Source organism: Phocoena phocoena, chromosome 3 (assembly GCF_963924675.1).
Source record: "Phocoena phocoena chromosome 3, mPhoPho1.1, whole genome shotgun sequence".
Taxonomy (NCBI): domain Eukaryota; kingdom Metazoa; phylum Chordata; class Mammalia; order Artiodactyla; family Phocoenidae; genus Phocoena; species Phocoena phocoena.
Genome location: NC_089221.1, coordinates 62,115,598 through 62,139,147, shown reverse-complemented (window position 1 = coordinate 62,139,147; position 23,550 = coordinate 62,115,598). Strand labels below are relative to the sequence as shown.

General features: G+C 33.9%; 1 protein-coding gene across 1 annotated transcript in view; it reads left to right on the top strand.

The window, feature by feature from the left end:
• AP3B1 (adaptor related protein complex 3 subunit beta 1) overlaps window positions 1–23,550 on the top strand; it is a 276,812-nt gene that overhangs the window by 221,174 nt on the left and 32,088 nt on the right. Inside the window, exons 23-24 of the mRNA XM_065875497.1 lie at window positions 16,217–16,448; window positions 20,766–20,850. Of these exons, the coding sequence (XP_065731569.1) occupies window positions 16,217–16,448; window positions 20,766–20,850 (317 nt within the window). The remainder of the gene's footprint in view (window positions 1–16,216; window positions 16,449–20,765; window positions 20,851–23,550) is intronic.

Below are 23,550 nucleotides of genomic sequence, written 5' to 3'. Positions count from 1 at the left end.
AAAAAATGTTACAAGAGACAAGGAAGGACACTACATAACGATCAAGGGTTCAATCCAAGAAGAAGATATAACAATTATAAATATATATGCACCCAGCATAGGAGCACTTCAATACATAAGACAACTGCTAACAGCTATAAAAGAGGAAATCAACAGTAACACAATAATAGTGGGGGATTTTAACACCTCACTCACACCAATGGACAGATCATCCAAAATGAAAATAAATAAGGAAACAGAAGCTTTAAATGACACAGTAGGCCAGATAGATTTAATTGATATTTATAGGACATTCCATCCAAAAACAGCAGATTACACTTTCTTCTCAAGTGCACACGGAACATTCTCCAGGATAGATCAATCACATCTTGGGTCACAAATCAAGCCTCAGTAAATTTAAGAAAATTGAAATCATATCAGGCATCTTTTCTGACCACAACGCTATGAGATTAGAAACCAGTTACAGGGAAAAAAATGTAAAAAACGCAAATACATGGAGGCTAAACAATACATTACTAAATAACCAAGAGATCACTGAAGAAATCAAAGAGGAAATCAAAAAATACCTAGAGACAAATGACAATGAAAACATGACAATCCAAAACCTATGGGATGCAGCGAAAGCAGTTCTAAGAGAGAAGTTTATAGCAATACAAGCCTACCTGAAGAGACAAGAAAAATCTCAAACAGTCTAACCTTACACCTAAAGGAACTAGAGAAAGAAGAACAAACAAAACAAAGGTTAGTAGAAGGAAAGAAATCATAAAGATCAGAGCAGAAATAAATGAAATAGAAACAAAGAAAACAATAGCAAAGATCAATAAAACTAAAAGCTGGTTCTTTGAGAAGATAAACAAAATTGATAAACCATTAGCCAGACTCATCAAGAAAAAGAGAGGGCTCATATCAATAGAATTAGACATGAAAAAGGAGGAGTTACAACAGACACCACAGGAATACAAAGCATCCTAAGAGACTACTACAAGCAACGCTATGCCAATAGAATGGACAACCTGGAAGAAATGGACAAATTTTTAGAAAGGTATAACCTTCCAAGACTGAACCAGGAAGAAACAGAAAATATGAACAGACCAATCACAAGTAATGAAATTGAAACTGATTAAAAATCTTCCAGCAAACAAAAGTTCAGGACCAGATGGCTTCACAGGTGAATTCTATCAAACATTTAGAGAAGAGCTAACACCCATCCTTCTCAAACTCTTCAAAAAAACTGCAGAAGAAGGAACACTCCCAAACTCATTCCATGAGGCCACCATCACCCTGATACCAAAACCAGACAAAGATACTACAAAAAAAAGAAAATTACAGACCAGTATCACTGATGAATATAGATGCAGAAATTCTCAACATAATACTAGCAATCAGAATCCAACAGCACATTGAAAGGATCATACACCATGATCAAGTGGGATTTAACCCAGAGATGCAAGGATTCTTCAATATATGCAAATCAATCAACGTGATACACCGTGTTAACAAATTGAAGAATAAAAACCATATGATCATCTCAATAGAAGCAGAAAAAGCTTTTGACAAAATTCAACACCCATTTATGATAAAAAAAACTCTCCAGAAAGTGGGCATAGAGGGAACCTACCTCAACATAATAAAGGCCATATACAACAAACCCACACAAACATCATTCTCAATGGTGAAAAACTGAAAGCATTTCCTCTAAGATCAGGAACAAGACAGGGATGTCCACTCTCTCCACTATTATTCAACATAATTTTGGAAGTCCTAGCCATGGCAATCAGAGAAGAAAAGGAAATAAAAGGAATACAAATTGGTAAAGAAGAAGTAAAACTGTCACTGTTTGCAGATGACATGATACTATGCATAGAGAATTCTAAAGATGCCACCAGAAAATTACTAGAGCTAATCAATGAATTTGGTAAAGTTGCAGGATACAAGATTAATGCATAGAAGTCTCTTGCATTCCTATACACTAAATTAAGGAAACACTCCCATTTACCATTGCAACAAAAAGAATAAAATACCTAGGAATAAACTTACCTAGGGAGACAAAAGACCTATATGCAGAAAACTATAAGACACTGATGAAAGAAATTAAAGATGATACCAAGAGATGGAGAGATATACCATGTTCTTGGATTGGAAGAATCAATATTGTGAAAATGACTATACTACCCAAAGCAATCTACAGATTGAATGCAATCTCCATCAAATTACCAATGATATTTTTTACAGAACTAGAACAAAAAGTCTTAAATTTTGTATGGAGACACAAAAGACCCCAAGTAACCAAAGCATTCTTGAGGGAAAAAAATGGAGCTGGAGGAATCAGACTCCCTGACTTCAGACTATACTACAAAGCTACAGTAATCAAGACAATATGGTTCTGGCACAAAAACAGAAAGATAGATCAATGGAACAGGATAGAAAGCCCAGAGATAAACCCACACACCTATGGTCAACTAATCTATGACAAAGGAGGCAAGGATATACAATAGAGAAGAGACAGTTTCTTCAATAAGTGGTGCTGGGAAAACTGGACACCTACATATAAAAGAATGAAATTAGATCACTCCCTAACACCATACACAAAAATAAACTCAAAATGGATTAGAGACCTAAATGTAAGACCACACACTATAAAACTCTTAGAGGAAAACATAGGAAGAACACTCTTTGACATAAGTCACAGCAAGATCTTTTTTGATCCACCTCCTAGAGTAATGGAAATAAAAACAAAAATAAACAAATGGGACCTAATGAAACTTAAAAGGTTTTGCAAAGCAAAGGAAACTACAAACAAGATGAACAGACAACCCTCAGAAAGGGAGAAAATATTTGCAAACTAATCAATGGACAAAGGATTAATCTCCAAAATATATAAACAGCTCATACAGCTCAATATTAAAAAAACAAACAACCCAATCCAAAAATGGGCAGAAGACCTAAATAGACATTTCTCCAAAGAAGACACACAGATGGCCAAGGAGCACATGAAAAGCTGCTCAATATCACTAATTATTAGAGAAATGCAAATCAAAACTACAATGAGGTATCACCTCACACCAGTTAGAATGGGCATCATCAGAAAATCTACAAACAACAAATGCTGGAGAGGGTGTGGAGAAAAGGAAACTCTCTTGCACTGTTGGTGGGAATGTACATTGATACAGCCACTATGGAGAACAGTATGGAGGTTCCTTAAAAAACTCGAAATAGAACTACTATATGACTCAACAGTCCCACTACTGGGCATGTACCCAGAGAAAACCATAATTCAAAAAGACACATGCACCCCAGTGTTCATTGCAGCACTGTTTACAATAGCCAGGTCACGGAAGCAACCTAAATGCCCATTGACAGAGAAATGGATAAAGAAGATGTGATATATATATATACAATGGAATATTACCCAGCCATTAAAAGGAACTAAATGGGGTCATTTCTAGAGATGTGGATGGATCTAGAGACTGTCATACAGAGTGAAGTAAGTCAGAAAGAGAAAAACAAATAACGCATATTAACTGATATTTGTGGAACCTAGAAAAATGGTACAGATGAACTGGTTTGCAGGGCAGAAATAGAGACACAGATGTAGAGAACAAACGTAGGGACACCAAGTGGGGAAAGTGGCAGGGGGCCGGTTGTGGTGTGATGAATTGGGAGATTGGGATTGACATATATACACTAATATGTGTAAAATGGATAACTAATAAGAGCCTGCTGTATAAAAAAGTAAATTAAATTCAAAAAGAAAAGTACAGTGTGTTTGGAGGGCTGTGCTTTTAGAATTTTTAAATGTTTATTTTTTTCATCAAACTGTTGTAGATCTAGGAATTCCTGTCCTTAAAATGAAATAACACTTTTCTGAAAAGACCCAGCATAAGAAGAAATGAAAAATTGTTTCCTATTTTATGATTATACCCCTGGAGCTAATTCTTTTTTCTTTGGTGTGTTACGTGAAAGATGATCTAAGCTAACCTATCTCAAAGCTTACTAGCTATCAGACTTTGTGCTTTGAACCAAATGGTTGACTTAATTTTTCCTCTCCCTGAGAGCTAAAGAAGGAGAGGAACCCTAAGTATCCACTGCTGTCCCCTAGTGGAGTAGAGTCTAAAATCAGAGGAATAGTGGACAGAAATAATTTAACGAAACAACAGAATAGGAGTTAGAGTTATATTTTGCCATAAGTTGGATGGAGAGTTAACTCAAGTAGCAATGGGTGGTAGGATTACATTTATCTCACAGGAAACCTTGTAATGACTCCTTTCCTGTTTGCGTGGCATCGTCTTCAGTAAACTCTTAGAGAAAACTAGCAAAAGGTACCACAACTCAATGAAAAGGTGGGTGGCCAGCATCCTGTATAGAACTGGTACTATGTTCTTGAAGAGCTGGATTTATTTCTGGACATCAACATTTTTTAAAGCAATGCATCCTTCTCTATCTAACAAATGCCTGCCATAACCAATAATATGTTGGCATGTCCATTTTCAGCTTATAGTACAAAATAAATGAAAGCCAAGGACATTACAATTGGGAAGGAAGGAAAACTATTATTTAAAAGGCTTTTAAATGATGTCACTATATATTCTTTTAACAACATCCTCTAAAAGCCTTTGAAAAAATAGTCCCTTCCTCCCTCAGTTGTTAACAAAGAGCATGCTAGGGACTGCTCTTTAAAAGGCTGTTAAATGGTGATACTATATTTTTTAACATCAACATCATTTAGAAACCTTTTAGAGAACAGTCCTCTTCACCCACAACTAACAGAGAGGAAAAGAAAAAAAAAGGACATGGGGGAAGGGATTACTGTTTTAAAGGCCTTTGGATGGTACTATCAATAAATACAGCAGTATTGTTTTAAATGCCCTTCTCCAATGGTGATTCAGCTTTTTGGTATGTACTTTTAACCTCAGGACCTTATGTTATCTGACAGATTGATGTTTTAATGTTGACAGGAAACTCAATTTACTAATAATCCCGATAATGCCTTTTATTGAACAGTTTAAAAATCAGTTTCACATATACAGTCTCATTTTGTCCTCAAAACAACTCAGTGAAGCAGACAGGATGTGTATAATTAGCCCCATTTTACAGAGGAGAAAAACAGAAGCTAAGTGAGGCTGTGATTTAGCTAAGTTCTCACTACTAATATATGACTGAGTTGAAACCATAACCCAGGGCTCCTGACATTTGATCTAGTGCCCCATCCAGCTGCCTCTGGTTACCTTTGTTACATTTTTTTTAGTGATATTCTTCATTGCTCTTTTCAACACGTCCAAACAGTAAGAGTTAATTCCTTATAATTAGTATAAAAGTGGGATTCTATAATTTCAGTACTGCAGGTAGATGTGTAGATGGTAGGAGTTTTTTAATACTGTAATCCTGATGAAGTAAAGAAGTATAAAATGCCTCAAAGCGTAGTAGTCTTCCTATGATGTTAGGACATTCAGACTTATCTTGAGATTCCTCATCACATCAGAAATGATGTGTGCTTATGAAATTCTCACTTGAAATCCACTTTTAGATATCTAGTTTATTAAATAACTGATAATTTAAAAATCTGATCTCATTTTATTGATTTTCTTTTGAAGGTTATTCTGGTGACTAAGGCTACTGATTCATAATTAAGGTCATATTCAAAAAGGTTTCCTCGGTTATCATTAATCTTTGGAAAGAAGTAATAAATTCTGGTTCTTCCCACTTCCTGTAGTTCTCTGAAAAAGAGGAAACAATCTCCCCACTAGCTTGCGTGACTGACCTTTATTTTCCTTTATCATGAGGAATACTTTGTGTTTATTGGAAAAGAAATTGTAGATTATTACTTGACAGAAATGACACTTAAAAATGTTCAATTCTGATCTTAGTTCTGCCAGTGTTTTTCCCTTATGCCAATAAACATTGTCTTTAATGACAATTAAAGAAGAGTACTTTCATCTACAAAACACTTTCATATGAAGTATCTCACTGAATCCTTATAAAAACGATCCTACAAATTAAGTAGTTTTACTCTTTATTTTACGAATTCATGCTCAAAGAAGTTAAATAATTTTCTTCTCATCAATAACTTGAAGGTCTTCTAACTTAAAATTTAATGTTTTCTTACTTACCACTGCCAGCACTAACTCTACCTGACAAGAGGGAAGCCATAGCCTTTCTTGCTTCTGAAGAAAGATGTTTCATATGCCAAATATAGGGATAGCCTGAGAACACATGGACCAGTGCAAGAGTACAAGCACCTAGGCCCCAATCCTAGGTATTGATCCAGAAAAATTCCTAGTCAGGTGACTCTACTGAAAATAAAGCCCGGTCATCAGAGGTTTTGCTGCCAAAGACGTGGACTCCAAAGACTCAGAGGTTCCTGTGTAGTAAATCAAGGTGTTCTACCCATCCCTACCTCCTCACTGAAGAATTTAAAATATTTATGCACAGATCAGGAAAAGAAAAAAATATATATATATGTGTATGTATAAATATACGTGTGTGTGGGTGTGAGAGAGCGTGTAAGCGAGTGTGCACGCTAGCTCTGTAGTCTCAGAGGACCCATTTCCCCAAACTTGCCCTATGTCAGGAATTCCACAGCAATGTATGGTTTGTCTAACTGACATCTGTGATGTAGAAAGGATCCTTTCCTTCTTTGTCAGATTCAAAGAAAGCATCCCTGGAGAGCCCTGTTATTTAAAATTAAAGTAGCAGTAATAAAACTGCCTTTCCAATTTGTACGTCAACTAAGACATACTTCTTTTTCTTCCTCTAGAACTTCATCTAGATGAGATCCATATCCCTCTGTCTCCTAAGTTACAATTCATTTAAGTGCAAGCAGCATGGCTGGTTTTTAGATGCTGTGGCCCCATTGTGAAATGTGTGGAACAACTACCAATCCCCTCACGTACTTTTATATAGTACTATTATGTAGCCTGGCTTTCCTCTGAGAATCTCCCTTTGGATCTTGCTGTCCCATAACAAATATTCTCATCATGACCTCACTCACAATTCTCTAGAATTCTTTGATGAAATCATTATTACCAGCAAGATGGTTTGTATGAAGCTCCCAGATGTTTCATCTAGGCCATTCCCTTTTCATCTTCATGTTCCTTCCTCATATGAGGCCCATTCCATCTTCCTATACCCTTTTCCTTTCCTTGTCATTCTCATCTTGGGATCTCTTAATCATTTACCCACATTCAGTGAAGATCTTGGCATCTTCCACATAATCTCGTCAGCCCACCATCATCCTGGGACATCTCACTGTACACATTTTCAACCTGTGCAATATGTAACCTCACAGCCTCTTGATCTGTTCAGTACCAATAACTTTGACCTGTACTGAATTTCAACCACATACTCTGAAATCATGTCTCACTCCTGTACTTGTGCCTGTCACGTTAACATCTTCAGGCCCTTCACTCCTCTAGATTTTTTTATATTTAGCCTAGATTTACAACAACCCTAAAAGATAGGTCGTAGTTTCCCCACTTCACAGATGTGAAAATTGAGGTCTCTAAAGCATGAGTAACTTTTTCAGTGTCATAGGATTAGTAAGTTGCAGAGCCAGAGGTTCAGCTCATCTGTCTGGCTTCAAAGCTCAGCACTTTCTACCCCTCCTCACTGAGCGTATAAGGGAGGTACACTTTTAAGAGAACTATTTGTACAAGAGCCTGTGGTACGGTTTGGAGTGGAAAGAATCTAGAGACAGGGAGGCCAATTTGAATGGGCAAGCAGAAATAAAAGGGGAGCAAAAGATAGGGAGGGACACCAAATTGTTAATTATGGTTAAATCTGAGGGGATTTTACTTGTATTTCCATACTGTTTGAAATTGTTTTCAATAAGCATGCACTTCTTTTGCAATTTAAAATTTTAAAAAATGTTTTAATGTTTTAAGTGTCATTGATGACTTGAACTAAGCTGGTGGTAGACAACAGAAAAGAAGAAAATGAATACAAGAGACATCAAACTTCTCAAGTAATTGTTGGAGGGAAATAAGAATGTTAAAGATAATGCCAAGGTTCTGAGCTTGGTTCCAAAGGAAGGGAACACTAACATTTTCTTTTGTATATGATATTGATATTGTCAGTGAGAAAGCAGTAGAACTAAAGATCAAATGATTATCACATCTATCAAATAACACAACACATAATTGTTTGTGCTTATATAAACTGTTCCGGTTCTGACGAAATTTATTGTAACCAATTATTGGAACCTTTCTGCTAAACACTTTGGAAACCAGATTGTTTTGTTTTTATTAGCACCCTTAAACCAAAAGTCAGAAAGGAAATATGAAAAAAAATAGTAGAACATATCTAAGAATAGTATAACGTATCTACATCCAGAGTTCTGGAACTATTTTTCTATGAAAGTGGTAAATAAAGTATATACACATCACTCTGGATTTCAGATTTATAAAAAGTAGTATGTCGACAGTGAGACTTATAGGTTTACCTTTGGGGAGGGGAAAGGATAGGGTATTATTATAAAGTAATTTCCTCCTCATCTCAACACCAATGGAAATTGAATACATCCTCTATGGGGGTCAGCAAACATTTTGTAAAGGGCCAGATAGTAAATATTTTTAGCTTTGCAGAGCACAGCCACTCACCTCTGCCATTGTGGTAACACAGCCAGAGGTCGTGCAGAAATGGATGAATGTGGCTGCGTTCCAATGAAACTGTGTTTGTGGACATGGAATTAGAATGTCTTATAATTTTAGTGTCACAAAAATGTTAGTTTTCTTTTTATTTTTTTCAACCATTTAACAATGTAACAACCATTCTTAGCTCACAGACTATACAAAAACAGGCAGTGGACTGGGTTTGATCCATAGGCCAAGTTTGCTGTAGCCTGCTTAATACCATGTGTGAAGTAAGGTTCTCATTAAATGTTTGTTGATAATTACTCAGATCTTTCTATAAGTACATTTTTATTTATTACCAAAATAAGAGGTGAAAAGTCTCACGTTTTTCGTTGTATATACTGATGACTAAAATAAAATAGGAGCAAGGGACACAGTTACTTTCTAGAATACCTAAATATACATATATAAGGAGGAAGTTATCTTTAGAAGTATAAACCATTTATTTAAAGTAATATTCGATAGAAAAATGAAATATACTTCTTTGAATGTTATGTTTATAGTTCTAGCTAACAGTTAAGCAAATTTTCCCTTTGCTTTTTTAAATCCTGTACTAGGTACTAGACCCAATACTGTAGATTAAAGATAAAATAGGCTCACTTTCTACAGTTTCCTGGGTGAATAAGACAATACTGTAGCTTTCTGCATTACAGTTCTTACCAGTTGAGATTTACACTGGTTTAAAAAGTGCTAATTTTAAAGATGAAACTGTATCTCTGTTTACAGTCTGGTCATTTTTTATAAATCATATATCTAAATAGATACTGCTGTAAAATAAGCCAAACAAAACTAGGTACAAAGAGAGCAGTTTATATACTGCAGATCTTCGTATTTTTGGAGTCCAAAAACAGAATAGATTGATAATACTTAAAAATGATTAAGTGTCTGAATGTGGATTAAAGCAAAAAAGACTAGAAGATATTGTTTTCATAAAGCTTTACATGGAAGTGTCATCTCTGAAATAGTAATGCAGATGTTGAACAAGGTTTATTTTTAGGCATTTGATAATCCATGTTTTATTTTCAGTTCTCATTTAAATTTTATAATTCAGTCATTTTGAACAGCTATGTTCAAAAGAAGTTTTACAACTTTAATCTTAATAATCTCAAAAAAAGCAGACATGCTATGTCATAAAATAACTATTAGTGACTAGTTTGTATCCTATAAATCTAACTTGAGTTGATAATATGGTCCATTACCAGCTAACTGCACAGAGTATTTTTCATTTTACACTCTTCGGTTACTTTTTAGTGAAGTGTTAAAAAATATGAAGCTTTTCTCCTCTCTAAAATTGCACGCTGTCTGTCTGTTATTAGGGAGATAACAGCTCTTATAAATGTTTCAGTAAGCGCTAAGTAGACAGTTATGTGCACTCTCATTCCACGCTTATTTGCTTACTGTAATAAACTGATAAAATATGTGTGGTTTGTCTCTGTGTATCTACAGGCATCATGAGTCACATAGATTCCCTTTAGAAATAATGTTGTGTCTGCAAAATTGATTGGTTATTTTCATAAACCATCTAAAGGTACACAGATGACTTTTATTATTTAAACATATGCTGTGTAAAGATTTGTAGAGGATTCTCTCACTGTTAACTTGATGCTTTTTGTTCTGTTAACTCTAGAAGAAGGCTTTTTATTTTAGAGTTATTATATTTAGTGAACTAATTACCTCCTCAGGAATTGTGAGGATAGCCCATATCATTTGCTTATAATGCAGCTAAAATTTTAATTCTTTGAACATTAGTAGTTAAATAATTAAATCAAAACCATTGTTTTCAAATATTGTCTTTCATACTATCCTATTTATACAAGTTTTAATATTTAATGGGAAATAATGCTTTTACCTGAACTAGATACTATAAGAAATAGTGTTTGGATCATAGAAGTCCTTCTAATTATTAAGAAATATGGTATTTTTCATTTGTGTCCAATTATATACAGTAGAAAATTTCTAGTCAAGTCACATCCCAAAACCAACAAGTATTAATATCGATAATCTCCACTTATCACAGTAAGCTCCTTGAAAGACTGTAGTATTTTTAGGAACAGTGTTATAATTGAGCACTCAGCATCAACTAAAGTATAGTTATGACCAACACTAGTGGTATATTATCTGCAAATCTCTATAATCATTTAAAGTAGAAAAATTATGCTTTGAGTTCTGAAAATGGGTAAAATTATGTTTTGTAAATTGAACATAAAAGTGGGGAATAAAGGGAGAGACAGATAATAAACATAATAAATAAGATTCCTCTTTCTTAATGAAGGTAGGACTAAGTAGCCTTGAACCAAAGCAAGTTGAACCATAAGAATTGCTAATTCCACTTTTTTTTTCCTTCTCTTTATTTGTTGAGGTATAGTTGATGTACAATATTATGTAAGTTTTGGATGAACAACATAATGAATCATATTTTTAAAGGTTATACTCCATTTATAGTTATTATAAAATATTGGCTGTATTCCCTGTGTTATGTAATATATCGTTGTAGCTTATTTATTTTATACATAGTAGTTTGTACCTTTTAATCCCCTACTCCCATCTTTCCCCTCCCCCTTCCCTCTCACCACTGGTCACCACTAGTTTGTTCTCTATATCTGTGAGTCTGCTCCTTTTGTTGTATTCACTAGTGTATTTTATTTTTTAGATTCCATATACAAGTGATATCATACAGTATTTGTCTTTCTTTGTTTGACTTATTTCAGTTAGCATAATACCTTCCAAGTCCATCCATGTTGTTGCAAACGGCAAAATTTTTGTTCTTTTTATGGCTGAGTAGTATGCCATTGTACATATATATATCACGTCATCTTTATCCATTCATCTGTTGATTGACACTTAGGTTGCTTCTGTATTTTGGCTATTGTAAATAATGTTGCTATGAACATTGAAGTGCATGTATTTTTTTCAAATTAGTGTTTTCGTTTTTTTTGGATATGTACCCAGGAGTGGAATTGCTGGGTCATATGGTAGTTCTATTTTTAGTTGTTTGAGAAACCTCCATACAGTTTTTCACCAATTTACATTCCCACCAACAGTGTAGGAGGGTTCCCTTTTCTCTACATCCTTCGCCAGTATTTGTTATTTGTGTTCTTTTTGAAGATAGCCATTCTGACAGTTGTGAGGTGATATCTCATTTTGGTTTTAATCAGCATTTCTCTGATAATTAATGATGTTGAGCATCTTTCCATGTGCCTGTTAGCCATCTGTATGTCTTCTTTGGAGATATGTCTATTCAGTTCTTCTGCCCAGTTTTTAATTGGGTTGTTTGTTTTTTTGATGTTGAGTTGTATGAGCTGTTTATATATTTTGGATATTAACCCCTTATCGATCATATCATTTGCAAATATTTTCTCCTGTACAGTAGATTGTCTTTTCGTTTTGTTGACAGTTTCCTTTGTTGTGCAAAAGCTTTTAAGTTTAATTAGGTCCCATTTGTTTATTTTTGCTTTTATTTCCTTTGCTGGAATTCAAGTCTTTGATGTACAGAGTTGGTAGATTCATATGGTTCAACCTAATGAGATGCCATGCCTGAGTCTCACCATAACATATCTACCAGGGCTTTAGGAAAAGGAGCAAGAAAGTGCCTTATCCCGTTATGAGTTTATTCCCCAGTCTCCCAGTTAGTGTCCTGAAATCTGACTAATTGTGATTAGTAGTTGAGTTGGGGGAGTTAAATGATAGAAACCGAATTTGAACTAGCTTAAGGAAAAAAAAAAAGGGAAGTTTCAGGAAGGAATGCTAGAGTATTTTGCAGAAAACCAAGCTTCAGGAAGGGTAGGAGTATGTCAGCTTCAAGAACCATCCAAACCAAAGATACCAGCAGGACTCTGTCTCTCACCTGTTCTTTGTTTATTTCTTACTGAGCAATATGGCAGGAAATGTGGCCACAGACATTACAGTTTTAAATCTCAGAATTTTAGCCACTTGAGAGAGACTGGCTCAACTTCCTAAGTCCCAAATCCAAAAAATCCTAGGAAAGGAACTCATTGGGCCAGGTGCCCATTCCTGAACCAGTTAATGTGGTCAGATCATGAGGTGGCATAAGAACATGCCAGCTCCATCAAGAACTGAATGTGGCAACATTCCTAGAAGATGGTAGATGTGTTGAGCAGACAATCCCATATATAACCACTACAGGGTAGAACACTGGGGAGAAAGCTCCTTCAAAACACCAGCACTTAGTCTTGAACCAGATAAAAGCTACCCTGAAACACTGAACTCTTGATTCCTCAGTGTCTTTCATAAAACTTACTTGATACTTTGTTGTCAGCCATCAGAACACATCATGATACATCAGAACCTCATAGAAACAATTAGCCAGGTCATAACATCAACTTTAATAAAGGAAAGTGAAAAAAAAAAAAAAGTAGCTTCTTTGTCAATAACACTTCTCATTAGCAAAGCATGCTAACCCAGGTGGTGCCATTGTGCACATTCCATAAAGGCATCCTTGAATGTAAGCTAGGTTTTTAGATCTTATCCACCTCTCAGTCAGTTACCACTGCACAGCTGTACATGATACTCCTACTCAATGTTAATTTAGCTCTTTGGAGTAAGCGGATCTGGGAATTGTCAGATGACCAAAAAAACAGAAAAGTAGGTATCAAAAAACTGTGCAGGGTATGAGATGTTACCTCACTTTCAGGCTAACAAGTTAGCCTGAGACAATTTCATGGGTACTGGTAGAAGACACCAGACTCCTGTGTCAAAGACAAAGGACAGTTTATTACTCACAGCAATAGCAGAAGCCAGGGTAACATCATTCTTGCCACTTCTCTGAGCCTCAATTTTCACAGGGTGAAGCAATGAAGGCTAGGTAATGACTGCATATGCAGTGGGTTGCTTTAGAGGAGAGGATCCTTAGCATAGAAGATCCCAACCTTTCATAAGGGTCTGTTGGCAAACCTGTCCAACCTTTGCCCCAGAGGGAGGCACTTAACCCATTTCCAAAGACTGTCTGCTGTACATCCTTGAAAAGATTTTCAGGAACAAAGTTGTTAATACCTTTGCTTAGAAGATGTACAGAACTGTGAGAGATCTATGGAGAACTGTTCCTCAGGACAACAAGAGAAGGGGAGGGGAGAAGGAAGAATGTAACATGTATGCCCTTAGATCAGGGGTCAGCCACCTTTTTCTGTAAAGGGTCCAGATAGTAAATATGTTAGGCATTGCAACTACTCATCTCTTTCATTGTAGAGCCAAAAAGCAACCACCCACAATATGTCAAAGAACAGAATGGCTGTGTTCCAATAAAACTTTATAAAACAAGCAGCAGGTGGTATTTGGCTTGTGGGCTGTAGTTTGCTGTCTCCTACCCAAGATGATTTGTTTTGTTCAAACTTAAGTATCTACCTCCTTTCTTAAACCCTCATTTTCACAGCCCCAGTCTAGGTCATTCACTAATTAATTTACTTTTTACCTGTTTTTTTTTTAACATTTAATAAAATAATTGTTATTTATAAATTGTGAAGTAAGAAAAGCCATTCATGACATTTAGCATCTTAGAATATAAGCAGCCACAGATCATGTATATGTTTCTGGAATATAAGTAAGTAATCTGATGTACAAAATGTTGAACTAAAATCTTGCTCTCTTGTCAGGATTAATTGTATTACATATGGAAATTAATGAAGTAGTTATGAAACCTACTGGTTTTATTGAACAAAACATCACCTATGTAGTTTAGATAGTGGAGGAGGTTCGCTAAATATGACTTGTATGAACTTAGAAAATAGGTTAAAAAAAGCAATCAAACATTTTCAGTCAGCCCCTTTCTGTAGTTAAAAAAGTGTATATTATTACCCCAGAGTGCCATTTATGAGGTATTTATTGTGAAAGAAAACTTTGCACTATCATAGATAAGCTTTGAAGATTGTTAAGGAGGACCTTTTTTAGAAGTTAAAGTGCTTCTTGAACTTGGTTGAGTGTGGAAAGAATGTGTGGAGAGAATTACACTGTTCTTCTTCCTTTGCACATTCCTTAGCATTGTTTTAACTATTATAATAAAGGTGCAGTATTTTGAGACAAAGTAGAAAAAAATCAAATATTTGGACCACGTGTCCCAGGGTTAGATTGAGAGAATCAGTTAACCAACTAAGACAAGCTGATAGCTCTTAAATGACTTAAGGCATACCTTCAAAGAACCTTATATCTAGAGTGCTAATTCCTGGCTGCCTGTAATCCAGACTCCTGCTTTTGTTCTGCTTTTCTCATGGTGCTCTACACTTGCCTCTCTCCAACTTTATCATTCTGTGTATATGATGTTTAACTCTTGGATTTTTGTTGATGAGTTTTAAATTATTATATATATTTTTTAAGTCATCAGATGTCAGTGGCATAGTGAGCATGTTGAACAGGTTAATATGTACTCTCACAATTATAATAGAAAACCTAGTTTGGGAGAGTACACTTGTTAGGAAAAAATCTTGATTAGGCCTGTTTAATCACAAATTGATTTTTTTTTTTTTTTAAAGCTTACCCATGTCAGGTCAAGCCACATGCAATACTTTGACTTTGAATGGAAAGATAGCCACCATATGATGTTAGAAAGGACTGTGTTTCTTCACTTAATATGCTGCCTCTGATTCCACTCACAGTTGAATTTAACTAAGAGTCTAAGGTTCAGTGGAAGCATAAACAGATGATTAGACAAGAAAATATCGGCGGGGGTGGGTGGAGGAATAAGCAACGCTTTGTTTTGCCAAACAGTTGAATCACATTGTAGGGCTATAAGAAATAAAACAGTGTGGTACTGGTTTAACAGCTCCATCAAGGTTCAAAAACGTCTCCAACTAAATAATTAGAATGTCTGCATTTATAGATCATTGAGGAAGAGCTAATCATTAAATCATGTACAGATGATTTGTTAAGTATTTGGAGAAAAATAATTAAATATAGAGTAAATATACCTAAATCAGTTCCTCATGAATTAAAAAATTAGAACCATGAAAGCTCCAGAAGAAAATGTAAGTGAATAGTTATCTGATCTTGAGGTAGGGAAGATCTTTTTAATCATTAAAGCAAAGGAAGAACCACCTTAAAAAGGAGGTCATAGTCTTCAGTTTACAGTGAAAGAAATTCAGGGTGAAAAAAGTTAAAGCAGTCAGGATTGGAAATGAAAGTATAAGATGTTCGTTATAGACAGATTATAATATCTTATAGTTTGAAAGCCCAAGAAAATCAAATGACAAATTATAAAAACTAATAAGAAAATTGGCAAAATGTCCAAATATAGTGTACTTAAGAAGAAAACAAAAACATTTATAAAATCTAAAAAAATTGAATATATTTATATAACTAAGATTATTCTCTTCTTTTTAGATATAGATTGTCAAAATATTTTAATATATGCCTGCAGAGTACAGAAGAATTTTAATACTGTTTCGAAGGCATTTACTTTACATTTTTATATAATTTCTGACTTCATATCTATGTGTGTGATATCCTACTAATGTCTATTATTGTGATTAATACTTTAGGGAAAACAGGAGTTAAGTGTTATGAATTTTTATATATTTTTAAGAATTAATAACTATATTCACTAATTCTTTTTTTTTTTTTTTCTTTTTTCCATTGTGCAATAGGTCAGTACTCCTGTCTTTGTACCAGTGAAAACTCATGTGCTGCTTCATCGGATGAGTGGAAAAGGACTAGCTGCCCATTATTTCTTTCCAAGACAGCCTTGCGTTTTTGGTGATAATATGGTCTCTGTGCAAATAACATTGAATAATACCACTGATTGGAAGGTAGAAAATATCCACATAGGGGAAAAGAAACTTCCTGTGGGCATGCAAATGCATGTTTTTAATCCAATAGGTAAATAGTAATTCTCATTTAAAACTTTAACTGCATTTGATAATTAAATGTGTTCATTTTAAAATAGAATACATATTATTTTATTGACTATTAGCAAACTCAGTGTATATAAGTTTTTCCTTTTTAAACCAAATTTATCTTGTAAGATAAATACATGTCTTTGCCCTTAGTGAATTAGGTGCCAGCAGTGGTAATACCAGTACTAATGAAAGACTGTGTCTGGAGAATCACAATTTCCTCCCATTTTTCCTATCTGTATCACCTTCCCCCACCTCTCTTTCTGGTCAGCTTCACTTCCTGCATGATTTTAGTCTGCCTTTTGGGTATTGTACCTTCCATATCTCTCCTTCCCTGTTTCCCTTCATATTCCATAGATTGGAAAGTGAAGGGAGCAAAGACTGAGAGGGTATGTACTATTCTGTTTGTCTTCCTTTCCATACATAGAGGGTAGAATAGCCCACAGTATGTTACTGGTATTTTTACACATCATGTTTTTTTAATCTGTTGCCACCATTTAAAAATCAGTATTTTTTTTTTACATTAAAGGAAAAACCAAGAAATCTCACTGTTCATGGATAACGCACAAGATTATGGCGGTACAGGTGCTTTATTCCCACCTGCATGCAGCACAACCAGCTGATGCCAAGCCGCTGCCCCTACCACGTAGCACGTGCTTTCCAGGCGACCTCAGTGCCCACTAGATCCTACTGTCTCTCCATCTGTCATCCCCTTCCATTTTTTAAGTGTTTTACAAAAAATGCACCTTTTAAAAATTAAGTGTAACAATTGTATGGCTAACTTTGAGTTTAAAATAGTATAATAATTAGAATGTCTATCTCTCTTTTTGTTTTGTGTAAGTGGAGGCAGTCCTACAGTTTAGTTGGGAGAAGCTTCAGGCAAAATCTTAATTAAAAGTAATATAAGGTTTCTGTCACTGAATCCTTGAAATATTACCATCAAAAGGCTCCAGGTAGTTCCTTTTTATAATACTTCAGGTGAGCAAAAGCCTTTTGACCGGGTAACTCTGCCTGTATTCATTATTGTCTATCACACAGCTATTCTGTTTTTTCTCCCTCTTTGCCTGAGTGAGCTCTTTCACATTGTCGAATTCTCTCCTATCATTTTCATGAGTCATTCAGTAAAGAAGTCATTCTTTGTGTTACATTTTTCCACAAAGAAAAAAAAAATTCCTAGTAGATGAAATATGGTAGACTTTTATAAGCAACCAAAGTAGAGAGAAGTAGAGTTAAAGTAAGTTGATTTCAGAACCCATGTAATACCCTCTTTGAAAAATAATTTGGTAATTAAGACACACTATTTAAAGACTACAGTGCCTGATTTTTATTGAATTATTTTATGAAGTTAATATATTGCTAAGGAATTAAAGAATATCCCAATTTGTATTCTTTTTTACTGCTTGAAATCCAGCTTTTTTTACCTAGTTAAAAAATTAATTGAGTTTAAAAAGTGTCATGCAGCTGATATATGCATTGTCTGCAGGTTGAAAATGTTATCCAAAGGTTAAAACAGTAGAACAGTGTTATCATTTCTTTGAGCTGGCATAATGAGTTGATGAGTTGACCTTTTGTTGGCCTATGTAGAATAGAAGAAATAAGTATAATAAATTTCATAATATGGCCTTAACACCAAAATAAAATATGAATATATGCCATTGCCTCAGTACTAGTAATAGGCTTTCTTTCCTTTGGCAAAGTTTTTGTAGTGTTTAGTTTGTTCTGTTGCCATTTATTGAATACCCTCAAGATAAAGAATTCTTTCCCATGCAGTAATTTGTATGTAATACCACTTAGTCTCTTTCGTCAATAGGTAACAGTAGAGTTCAGAGTATGAAATATCTTAATTAGTCCAAAAAAAATCATAGGAATGCAACAAAGAACAAATACTGCATTTTCATTTTTTGTGAAATAAGGGAAGTAAGATATTTGTTTTATTTAATAAGTACATATGCATATGTTAAGGAGTCTGGCGGCTTTCTTATTTGTCACCAATCTGTTCTCTTTTTTCTCTATAATATGAGATGACTTCTGTCAGGATTTTGCATGAGACTGGATTCCTTGCAAGAATATTAGGAATAAAGTGCCATTTTTTCCCAAAGAGATCAGGCACATGTACACAAGAGGTTTAAAACACACACACACACACACACACACACTCACTCACTCACTCATTCACTCACTCACTCACTCAGTCAAAGAGTAGCCTTAGGGTCTCTGCACTATATTCAGTGATTTTATGTTAACAATTGACAAGTTTGAGTTCAGCCAAGATTTCACTAGTTACTGTACAACTGTCACATCAAAGTAGATGGCATCTTGTGTGATTTAATTTTTCATTATTAATGGTGCAGTGTAATAGAGCCAGTGTTTTTCAGCCATTTCTGCATAACCCTCTCATGTATATTGCAATGATCCAGAAGCAGTATTCAACTACAGACACCCGATTGAATAAACTTTTCCAATGTAGTAAGCTTCAAATATAAAAATCTATTATATGAATAATTTTATGCTGATCACTTTGCTCTTGAAGCATTCATATAATAAAACATACCATTGATCATGAACTATCCTTCAGAATTAGTATGGCACTAAGCTCACAGTTCATTATCTTAAGACTGAGGAAGTTATGAAACTGTGTCAGACAGTGCCATCATCAAGGCATCTTGAGAACTGTCACTTTGTCAAATAAAATATGGGGATACGTGATGTAGAGAGATCTAAGTTCCGAATGCCATCATGCTTTGGAGATGACAGCATTTACTACCAATGTGCTGTCAGCTGCAAATAAGACCAAACCCCAGTATATCTGTGGCACAGAAGAAAACATCAAAGATTCACTGAAGAATAGTTTTGAGCAATGTGACTGACAAAACTATGAACTGATAAGGTGTAGCTTTAGGAGAAATGCAAGAAAACTATTATTATGGTAATTTACAATAAAGCTTGTTTGCCAAAGATTAGGTAGCAAGTCTTCTGGTACTTAACATGCCATCCTGGTAAATGTTAGGTTTATAAACAAATTAAATTCAAACTGGAATCAGCAAACCAACTAATAAGCAAGCAAACCAATAACACTTTAAAAATCAGCATCAAACAAATACCTTCTTATAATGCCTAATCTTCACTGAGCCTTTGAGATATAAAAATACTTAATATCTTAAGCTTATTGAATTGTTCTTTTGTCCTATCTGTACCGTCATTTCTGTAATGGTTAGCATTAAATGGCAAGTTATACCTATCAACAGCCTAGAATAATCACAGTCTACTGGATTAGTATGTGCTTGCTAAAATATAACTACATCTAATAATATATATGCAGAAGAGATAAAACTAAATATAAAGCTACTATGCAATACAACTGCAGTTATACTAGAGACTTTAAGCAAAGTAGAAATCAAAAGTGAATGGTTTCTATTTAAACATAATAAATATACATAAATATTTATACTTAATAGGTATATGTTTAAGATCCCTCATTATTCTAATGTACAGCATTACACTTTGACTCTGGAATCATAAGCAGAATAAAATGGTGTTATTGTTTATCTTGAGTTTTATCATTATCAACTGAAAAAACACCAGTATTGTATATTGAAACAGTTGTTTCCCACACTTGATTAGTTGATAGATGAAGCTTCAGAAATTACAAATCTATGAAATGTCACTTTATTATTTTTTTTTTCAAGATAATCTAATCTGCTACTAAATTTTCTTCCAGTAATTTTTTGACTAATGCAGTTAGACTTATTGTTTGGGGTTCCTATAATGCCAGTTGTCTTGGTTAATATCTGAGGACAACAAATTAATTTCTTCTTCCAGTTTTGCTTTAATTTGCATGTTTTAAATTTTGGATTTTTCCCCCAGTGGAAATTTAGAACATTGTTGAAAATTTACTTTTTATATCTAGAGTAAATATTCCATAGTTTCAAGTACACAATCTCTTAAAAGCACCCAGAGTCTGTTACAGTTGTTCCAAACAGGAAAACATTTATTTCCTTCTCACCTTCAATGCCTGTAAAGACAATATTGTAAAACATGAAATTTCTCAGGATGAGGTGTATTTCTGAAACAAATAGATATAATGTGTTCATTGAAGTATGGACAGAATTAAGTTGTGAAAAAGAGGCTTCAAGTGAAATTACTTTATAATTTGCTTTAATACTCTTAGTTTGAAATTATTCTTACAAGCCATCATTAAATTTGACTGTTTTAACCAAACTACAAACATTACATAAGATTTTAATGTTTAGTCTTTTACACATCCTCTGTGTTTCCATGTCTAAATTATCTTATTTCCTAGAATCTCTTGAGCCTGAGGGATCCATTACTGTTTCAATGGGTATTGACTTTTGTGATTCCACTCAGACTGCCAGTTTCCAGTTGTGGTAAGTTCAATTGTTCATCTATATTTCATATTACTATAAACAATAGCAGATTAAAATCAAAGCTTTCAGCAGCTTTTTCTTTGAGAGACAAAACATTTACACAAACATGCTTTTCTTTGGTAATGTTTAGACTGCCATGGACAAATTATGTGCAATATATGTTTTTAGTATTTGTTACACAGATAGCCATTACAGTCTACCATATGTGGTTGAACTTCACAGTTTGTTGGCTAAAGTAAGAAACTACTGCTAAATTTTTTTTTTTTTTTTTGCTTATCTCTGTGCTTGTGGAAAATTTATGATAAAATTCATGAGGAAAACTCAGGAGAAATTAAAAATTTTAATAATATTGTTGGCTAGCCCAGAGAAGATATCTTTTGAAACATTTTATATGTTATCTCGAGCCTCTTAAGTGGAGAATTATTGATTCTGTCAGTACCAAAAACTCATAGATTTTTCATAGATTTTTACTTTAATTTACAAACTGCTTTTGATAAAATTCAAAAGAGAACATTTATCAGTTGGCAAAGGTTTCATAGGTGAATACTATTCAAAAGAGCTTTTCTAGAATTGTGTTTTATCATTGTTATTGTTTTATATAATGTTTTGTACATTTCTGATGAAATCCAGAAACTATTAGCAAACTAATGCAAAGCTATATTCATGCATCTTTAAGAATTATCTTTGAACTCATTTCTTTTGTATTTTTCTGATCTAAGATATGATGTGTTATTTTGATTTGAAGTTGTTCTTATTCTGAAAAGAATTGAGGCATTTTATTTATCTAAATTTTAGCTAGCTTCTAACAGAATTTTTTATGATAAAAATCTCCAGGTTTAGGAAATAGTCACTTTTAAATAAGTGTATAAGTTGAATATAGTGAACCTTTCTTTTTCACATACCTTTTCAGTTTACCAGTAATTCAGGCCTAATATTATACCATTTATTGCTGAGAACCTGCAATGATGAATATAAGCAATGTAGCATAACACATTGATTTTATGCAGATCATCACCTTTATGTTTTGGGAGGTCTACTATATTAGTGATATATAAAAACTGATTACTTTTCCCCACATTGCCTAGTAATTGTTTATTATTTTTCTATTAGACAAACAACACAGATCGATATTACTGAGCACAAGACTATGAGTAACATCATTCTAAATAGATTTACCTCCAACACCAGAGGTATATTCATTTTAATGATTTCGACAATGTGAGCCCAATGACAAAGCTTATGCACTAAGTTAGGGCAAGATTAAGAACTAAAAAAAATCTTCTTTCTTTTCAATTTGTATAAAAAACCTTTTATATTTCTATGCAGTGAAGGGTTTTAAAAAAGGTTTTTTCATTACAAAGATTTTCTCTTTAGTCCATTACACAAGATTTGCATCTTGTCTTTCACAATTAACTAAGTCCCTTTAGGGATAAATATTTAGGTAATGTTTGATTTTTATCTTATGTTGGGAAGTGTATATAAGCAGTTTTTTCTCAGTTTCTCTTAAACTAATTTTAGGAAAATGATGAATTTATTTTAGATAGAAAATAGCCTTAGCTATTATAAGCATTTACACTAGTATATTTTTCTGTTGTGAAGGTATAAATTAGTTATATATTTTAGATTTTTATTAAGCACATATGCACACTAAATCAAAAATTATTTTTATGTGTGTTCCAAAAAGAACACTTTGTCTTGCATCAACTGTAATTGATCCTGAAGCAGTGTAATCACAATTACTCACTTTCTTAATTGACCTGCCCCAAATCAGAAAATGGAAACCGATCGACGGTGTTTAAATCAATAGATTCATAGTAGTGCTAGTGGGGGTAGGGAGGTAGTGGTAATGGGTTGATCAATTGGTCTTAGATGCCAGTCACTGACTGTGCCTTTTGCATAGTAAATAGCACTTTTTCCTTAGTGATGAGCTGTATTAGTTTTGGTAGTTCAATAAAAAGGAAAAAAAAGCAAGAATGGCCGATATTGAATTTTTTCCTCAAAATACATTATACAAATCAATACATAAAATGATGGGTAATAAAAGCATATTTGATAGGAAGCCTTCAGAAATGCTGAGAACATGGACTGTGAGCCTTTCAGGTACACTTCTATTTATTAAAAGAAAAGGAACCAGAGTAAAATGATCCTACTTTAGCTTCTAGATTAATTCTCTGTATTATTATTGTTATATGATGCGTATATAGATAGATAAAGCTATTATATGTGACAGTGTAGTTATATGGACACTTGATAAGTATTAATGTCTCTTTTTTTGCTTTGCATTTTAAATGGTCATCAGATTAAGTCCTTGATTAAATTTATTGAGATTGAAAATATGTATAATATACATAAATGTATCTCTCTAAAAGTAGGTGCAGTACATAAACAGGTCTCATCCTTGTGATTAGCAGATATTAATGTATTAACTAGTATGAAAAATTATATGGCTTGGCTCAAGTTAGAGGACTGAGCACTAACATCCGCCCCTCTTTTTGCCCGAAATCCATTAAAAAGACAGAAAATACATTCTTAAAAAAAAAAAAAGAAAATACATTCTTTAATAGAAAATGAACACTAAAAAGAGAAAGAGTGCTATTAGCTGACCAGAAATTATGAACAATTATTGCCAGTTAGAAAGCAAATGGGAGCAGATAAACAATAACAGAGAAAATAAAAACCACAGAGCAAAACACTCATGGG